At 43.8% G+C, this 8,353-nt stretch overlaps 1 protein-coding gene across 9 annotated transcripts in view; it reads right to left on the reverse strand.

Annotated features, from left to right (window-relative positions):
* The window catches only part of TAFA5 (TAFA chemokine like family member 5), a 353,621-nt gene extending 347,011 nt beyond the window's left edge, over positions 1 to 6,610 (reverse strand). For all 9 annotated transcript variants that reach the window (XR_013991161.1, XR_013991162.1, XR_013991163.1 and 6 more), the window contains exon 1: positions 5,115 to 6,610. Coding sequence is in view for 4 of the 9 variants with exons in the window: in XM_081023879.1 (XP_080880005.1) it covers positions 5,115 to 5,226 (112 nt within the window). In the remaining 5 variants the exon portion in view is untranslated. The remainder of the gene's footprint in view (positions 1 to 5,114) is intronic.
* Positions 6,611 to 8,353: the final 1,743 nt, after the last annotated feature.

An 8,353-nucleotide genomic window follows, 5' to 3' on the forward strand; every position in this document is an offset into this window, starting at 1 on the left:
CAACGACTTTATTTGCGTAGCCAACAGGCCATAGCATCAAAGGACAAACACCGACAAAAATACATTACAAATATAGTTGCCGTATAATCTTATGGCCTATTAAAACCCTAGGTAAAAGCTGGATTATCATTCATCAATGACCCTCTGTCCCATGGGCGGCGGCCTTTTCTCTGGTAGATTGTTCCAGGTCGGTTAAGTAAATAGACCAGCCAAATTGAAAGAATATAAATATAAATGGTCAGGACAGGGAGAAAGATGATAATAACCAGATGCAGATAAATTAATAATCTCAGTACTTAAAACTTGGCAGAGATAATAAAATACTAATAATAAAACATAATGATAATAATGATAAGCAGATCTAACAATATGGGCTTTCATTTTAGGACTGATTTGTAGCATAGACCATCCTTCGACAAGTATCTATCATGGTAGATGAATATTATAGCATTCTTAAGATAGTTACATACAGGTCTTGTCTCCTGGAGCATTGCTGTTGTTCTCAGGCAGAAAATTTATTTACTAGATAGGACTTAAAAACCTATCAGCAACGTAACTGTAAATTAAGTAGTTTATATTATTTGACTATATAGTTCAACGTCAATTATCTAGGCTAATAGGAAATATTGACAATGTAGATATGTTTTACTTACAAACATGTACTTTATCACACTATTAACATATCTGATCTGTTGCACTACAAGCCCAAATTAAGTATTTCTCTCCAGCCACTACAATTTAATGAACTTGTAGAATTAGATTATTTTAAGAGGGCAGCTGCCAATCACCTTGCAATCTGTTGCTGGAGCTACACAAGATCTACATTAATATGTTTATAATTTCAATGTATATTCCCCCTTGACATGATGTTATATCTCCTTGCAGACACAGATAAGTATGTGACCTGGCGGGTAGCACTTTTTGCAACTGCTGCTAGGAAAATTAGAGCAAATTATATAGCCAAGGTAGCCATTAACTGTAAAGGAGATGAATTTATTTGATCCTATCTATCTACCTCAGGCTATGCTCTATCTTTGTCACCAAACTCTGAGTATAAATTGCACACTGTATTAATTGATATTGTTTTTAACATTAGTGACCATGTGATGATTTTAGCTTATGAATTTTATTGTTTAATGTTTTTATTTGTACATTGGGGTACTTTTATAGCTTTATTTAGAGTACGTAATGTTTTAATAATATAAATGTTTTAAGTCTTTTTTTACCAATATAGTATATTTTCTTTTAATTGTCAAATAATTCTGTGTACATTGCGGCAGCCTTTGGCTATGTGCAATAAAACTGACTGAGACTAATTTATATTCTGCTTTTCTATGCATGGCACTCAAGGCCGCTAACAATACAGTAAAAATGCAGTCAATGCAGGATGTATAGAAACATGAACATAAGAAGCAGATAAGTCTACTCAGAACAATAATCGTCATCATATAAAATATCAGTTGTTTAAAATATGCTGAGCAATAAATGAGGCAAATTAAACCAACAGTCAAAAGCCTTCTCAAAATAAAAAGTTTATTTGTTCTCTAAATAAAAATTGCTTTTCTGCTGGCAGAAACAAAACAAAGAGAGCTAAACAAATTTCCATAGGGAAAAAGAGATACAAAAGCAAGGGTACAGCCACTGATGAAATCCTCTTGTTCCACAACTCAAGGTTTAGCAGGACAGAAGAAAAAGCCCCTTTGGGAGATCTCCATACTCAGATGGGCTCAGATTGGAGAAGATGGTCTTTAAAGTACCATGGTCCCAAGCTGCTTAGCCTTTCCTATGTTAAAGCGCTTTAAATTGTGCCCTAATATGATTCAGTAGCGAGTGAACAGCATGTTCCCTATAACTGTTCCTGGTCAAAAATCAAGCTGTAACAGCTGAATTTTCCAAACAGTGCTTCAAAGGTAGTCCAACACAAAGCACATTGCAGAAGCCCATACAAGATGCAATTACAACATATGTTAATCATGGCAAGATCAGACATCTTTAAGAGTCTGATACGCTACTCAACACATTAACAGAGTAGGGTTTTAAGTGCATTGTTTTGCTGATTGAAAATGGAATATTACAGGATCTTTCACAAGCAAGCACATTTTAAAATATTTTATCACAGTTATTTTTTCCCTAGTTTCTGCCACTGCCTCCCACCTAGAGCCGCCTTAACTCTGGATCTTTTTCCCTCCAGAGGAAATGCCTGACAAAGCTTTATCACTATAGCAACTAACCTAATTGGTCTAGTACAGGTCTCTGCTTCAGCCATTGGGTGGAGCCACTATCCTTAACTATAAGCCAAAAATTTAAGGGGGTGGGAGAAGAGAAACGATAAGATTATCATCTTAGGGTATACAAGTAACAGCTATCATGTCAATAAATTAAACAATAAATAGCTTTATAATTAGTGGTGTGTTGATCTGAATGCTTTTTGTAACACTTTTTACAAGCTAAATGTATCTACTGCACTTCTTCATTAAAAATACCCAGAATAGGAACATACCTTAATAGAGGAGAAAAGAGAAAGGAATGATAGAAGCAACACTTTGAATTATGTTGAAAGGTTACTTCAATCTTTTACTTATCCATCATATGAAGTCTGTATTTTGGGTAATTTGCTGTAATTTAACGGCCTGTGTACTTTGGACTAAAGCTGTCCAATTTAAAATGCATTGATGTGTTTATACTAATGAACATAACATTAAGGATGCTGCAAATGTTCATATTGTTTATACTTCTTCATTACAAGCTTCCCAAAAGTAATAACCAATGACTAATTCTTAAATGATTTGAATAAGAGACATTTAAAACAAACTGCCTCTGTTTCAATTCTTGAGGGGAATCTTCAAACATGTATACTATTACAGTGATGGGGCTTTATTGAAGTTACATTAGCACACCTTTCCGCTACTTATACTTTTACAGAGGAATCATCATTCATGTTTACATAGAAATGAGTAGCTTGCTCCTAAGCAGATATGCACAAGATTATTATTATTATTATTCCTGGATAAAGATAAGCTAAAAACGTACTTCAAACATTGTAGCAGTCAGGTGATATGCAAATTATGTTTCAACATTCCAAAGTTGTGCATTCAAATCAGTGAAGAATATAAGTGGCAGGCTGTTGCAATGTTACATATTTTAGACTGCTTGGTGTCTGCTCAGAGTTGAATGGCACAATATATATACTGTGTATTGACTAACATAGGTTTTGTTTGCAAATAAGTTATTCAGGAATTGTTCCTTTACAAAAACAAATGAGATTGCATCTGTAGTTTATATCTATGTGCTGGGAAAAGACATGAAAACAATAATGTTATTGTTACACATTTTAAGGGAAGAAAACACATAATATCTAGATCAAATCTCTAGGAAATATCTCTCTCACAGTTATTGAAGTTTTTCCTTCTGCTGGCGCAGGAAAAAAATCCTGGTCAATGGTATTTAGAAATTTCATGCCTATATACTACATTTCCCCCCCAATTCTTACCATGCTTCTCTAACATATGTTTAGCATAATATTTAAACAGTGTAATTTAAAGTGTAGCAGAGTACTCTTTGCAGTTTCCAATATATTTATTGGTCCCAAAGGACACTTGAGCTACAATCCCATAAACTCTAAGTATGAAGAAAGTCCCAATGAAAATCCAGGAAAACACACAGGAAATCATGTCACTGAATGCTTACAAATGGAAATATCTATAAAATAAGAACTTGAAAGCCTAGGGGGAAATCAGCATACTGAATGAACATTATGGTTTTAAACGATGGAATGTCAAGTGCTACTAGAATGTTTGGAAATTAGGACGAGTCTGTTTTATAGAGCCAATGACAGAAGATTCCAACTGTAATGGAATTCATCACAAAGAGACGAAGCATCACAGCTCACTTCAGTTTCCTTACAGCACTGGATGACGTATCCCACAAAAGGTTCAGGGAGAGAGAGTGCACAAAATAAAAAGTGTATGGGATACAATAGACACACTTCTGAAAGTCAACACTATTTCTATTCCCAATAACCTAAGCATAGGTTGCAGCATGACTTTTGTACTCTGCATTGTACTTCAACCTAAGAATTATTCCATGAAAGGATCTCAATAACATACTGTACCGAATGAGTTTTGCAACCACCATGGATTAAAAATACTGTAAAAGCTAATATTAAGGGGGGGGGGATATAAGGAAGACCAACAGAGCAATCCTATTCCCACCTTCTCAAAAATAAGTCCTATTAAGTTTCACAGTACTTACTTACTTTCAGGTAAGTGTATAGGATTAAAGCCTTAGAATGACACAAGTGCTCAACTGCATCATTTTCTGAGACACCAAAGGAAACTGCATTTCAAATCAATTTCAATTCAGATCAAATACAGCCTCCCCCCTTCAGCCATACCAAATATTTGTACAAAAACTGTCACTGGTCAGAACTGTAAGCTTTACAGTGTATGACTGCAGCCTTAGACTGGCCTTTATAAATGAAGCACATATTATCTATCAACAATGCACAACCCTTCACTTACAGATACTCAGCTCCTAGTTTTAAGAAGTGTGAAGCACTAGCATATATTTAGAACACTGGTAACAGTCTTTCCAGAATGATGCTAAGGACATTCTAGTTTTGTCCTATTGCAGTTTTACAGCCAGATAATTCCGTTGCTATGTGTCGAGCCATAAATGATGCTAGTGGTACCAGGACATATGTCACAAGAGCAAGTGAAACTCAGCGCAGGTATCGATCTACAATGAGGCACAGGTGGGGGGCTGGACCAAGGAAAGGAAAACAGGCTTGCAATTACAGGAGTAAACAAAGTACCATCTAGGCAAGAATTCCACTGGTGTGCTCACATCCTCCAATAGGAAACACAGGCTTTCCACATTTCTTATTATTAGCATTAAAGTGTTTCGAAGAGAAGGAAGAGCATCTCGCAGAGCTTCCTCTCTGTGGGATGGACTGCTTGGCACCATAGTTTAATATTAGCACATTGTGTGTGTTTTGACAACTTGGCCTCTCAAGCATAATGTTATCCCCACCTCCCAAAGAAGAAGGAAAAACCCACCAACCGCCCAAGCCAAAAAGGAAGTGGATTTGCCATCTGGCTGCGGCTGTTACTTACTGCAGTAGGCGATGAGGAGGCCAACCAAGATCATAATTGCCCAGAAAGTTGAGGACGCGCTTGGCAAAGCATTGGCATCTTTCCTGCTGCTTCTCCTGGGAGATGGAGCCATTGAAGCCACTGCGTCCCCCAGTGCAGGAAAAAACCCCAAAACAGATACAAAACAAGGAGGGCAGGGCGGGTCAGGTGAGTCTCACCACCAGCCAGCTCTCCCTCCGAGTGACCGCCTTTCGCCACGTGTAATCCCAAAGAGAAACATCTTCCAGGCCGATCTCGGGTTCAGCATCCACAAGCAGCGAAGAGCATCTTCAGCCCAACGAAGCCATGGCACATTTTTTTACCTCTTTCTCCGATTCATTGGGAAGCGAGGAAGCGGGGGTGGAAACACTGCAACTTTCCTCCTTCTCTTTCGAAGGGGCGAGCACTGGTTTCGCGGGAAGGGCAAAGTTATTTCGCTTCGGTGTCCAAAATCAGCATCTTCTCATTATTTTTATCATTCGCCCCTTTACGGAGAATCCAGGGAGGCTCGAGCAGAACAGATCGGCGAGGCGACACCCCTGTGCGCCGGGGATGCCTCGCGGTCCAGCCTCCCCGTCAGCGAGAGGCACGTCTCCGCGAGTCCTGCGACGGGGGAACGGGACCCACGCCGACACGCAAACGCCTCGCACACATTCACACGCGCGCGCGCAAACCAGCCAGCCAGCGGCGTCTGCCTACGCCAAGACCGGAGAAGAGACGTCGTAACTCCACGAGGCGAAGAGAAGAAGCGGGCGCATCCTTCCTGCGAACCTGGCAGGAGAAGATGCCGGCGGAGCTGCTGGAAACCCCTCCGGGCGGTATTATCCGAGGGGCGGCAGCGGGCCCCTCCGCGTTCCCTCGCCGCCTCCCTTCGGCACTTGTAGAGCCGTCAGCCTCCTCGCGGACCCCGGTGGCGGCTGTGGTGGCCGCAGCTGTCCTCGGGGAGGAGGAGGAGGAGGTGGGGCGGCCGCGCCCACAGGTGCTGGCTCGCCCTCCGCAACAGACGACGACGACGTGTATCCTCCCTCCCTCCCTTAGCCTTTCGGGTCAAGTCAGGGCGCGCGCGACGGAGCCCCCTGGCCGCCGCCTTCTCCCGGGCGCCTTGCCCTTCTTCGCTCCGTCTTCAATCCGCAGTGGGATAATTCCCGTCCTCCTACAGCTATCCGCTCCTTCTGCCCGTTGGTGGGGCCGCTTGTAGCTGGCAGCTCCGTCGACCGAGCGCTTGCCCGGCGGCGCCTCTTCCTCCTCTGCCACTGTTTTGCTTTATATATATATATAGTGAGGAGGGGGCTCCGAGGGCGAAGCCTGCGTCCCGTTCCCGCCCTCGTCTTCCCTCTCTTTCTCTCTCTCTCTCTCTGTGTGTGTTTCTTGTCTTTTCCCGCTCGCTTTGGCGACGGCTGGAGCGCGGGTGGGAGAGACTCCAAGCGTCGCGCGCGCGCGCGCTCCAAATTCGGACGGCACGCGGCTGCTTGTCGTCGGCTGCGTCCCCTCCTTCTCCTCCTCTCCCGGCTGCGGCTTTTTCCGCGGGGGTGGGGGCAATGTGCGCGCCTCAAAAGAATCACACCGCACGGGCGCGTGTGCGCGCGGACGGGGAAGCGGCCCCCTCCTCCCTCGAGGCCGAACTGCGCGCAAAGTTGAACGCGCCTTTGCAAAAGCGCGCGTCGCGACGCCTTCGGTGCCGGGGCGAACGTTTTAAAGAACCTGTTTGTTGTTGTTTAAAAAAAAGTCTGCTCCAACGCTGCCACTTTCTGCCCGCTGCAGAAAAAGGGGCTGCTGCTAGTGAAAGAGAGCGGGGATCCGCCCAGCATAGCAGTTTTTCTTCCTAGCACTGGAAAAGAGGGGTTGGTTAAAAGGGGGGGTGTCCCCAAATGAAGTCCCTCTAACCAGTGGCCCCACATCGCCTGTCGCTTACATAGCCTCCCAACATTTCTCTGCTGAAAATAGAGACGTCCTGTTCCATGGTAATGTGATTTATACCTCGCCCATTGAGTGGGTTGCCCCACTATAGGAGGCTTCCTATACTGTATAAAAACATAATAGAACATTAAAGATTTAAAAACAACAACAACAACAACAACAACAACAACGCCCCTTCCCTATACAAGGCAGACTTCAGATGTCTTCTGAAGGTTGTACAGTTACTTATCTCCTTTGCTTGGGGTTGAATAATGCCATACCCTCCTATGAAAGCAGGGACGTTCTACCATACCACCCAACATTTCTCCAGTGAAAATAGGGGCATCCCAAGGAAAAGCAGGGCACTCTGGGATTTAATTGGAAACCGGCTTCTGTAAATTCAGGACTGTCCCTAAAAAATAGGTACAATTGGAGGTACACTTTGGAACGTGCAAGCAAGAGAAGGCTCCTTCCTTCCTTCCTTTCTCTGGCTTGTCCTCTCTGGGCAGAACCCTCAGGCTGGATTGGTCCTGTGCCCAGGAAGCCATAATGGTTGCAGGATTTGTCCATCTGGGAGTAAGTAAGGGAGGGAACAAATGTGGACTCCTCATGCTGTCTCACTTGCCACACTTGGGGATGTGGCAGGAAGAATTTGGCTCACACTGGACTGAATCCCTCCCTGCTGTGATGCCCAGAGGGTGAACTCAAGTGGACCATTGAGATGATGAGGTGGTCAACTCTTTGTGTCACAGGATGCAGAAAGAGCAGAGAGGGCAAGTGGGTAGAGAAGAAGAAGAGTTTGGATTTGATATCCCGCTTTATCACTACCCGAAGGAGTCTCAATGTGGCTAACATTCTCCTTTCCCTTCCTCCCCCACAACAAACACTCTGTGAGGTGAGTGGGGCTGAGAGACTTCAGAGAAGTGTGACTAGCCCAAGGTCACCCAGCAGCTGCATGTGGAGGAGCGGAGAAGCGAACTTGGCTCACCAGATTACGAGTCTACCGCTCTTAACCACTACACCACACCGGTGACTGTCTTCACTCTCTTCCAAGGCAGCACGACAGGCCAGTTCCTCCCCACTGTGGTGGCATGGTGAGCAAAAGGAGGAGATAGGATAAGTCTTCAGTTGCTTGCACACTTCCCCTCCTAGACAGTAGCAGAGCTTAGAGGACAAGGCACTACAGGGGTGGGTGACACAGCAGAGCCCACCTGGGGAGTGAGCACCCACCCTCCACTCCTTCACAGCTCCTGCCAGAGGATAGGGGAAACAGGAGAAAACCAGTGAGTGAGTTCAACAGGACTTCAATTGTATGTGTGGATACA

The sequence above is a fragment of the Podarcis pityusensis genome, assembly GCF_964106645.2.
Source record: "Podarcis pityusensis genome assembly, chromosome: 10".
Taxonomy (NCBI): Eukaryota; Metazoa; Chordata; class Lepidosauria; order Squamata; family Lacertidae; genus Podarcis; species Podarcis pityusensis.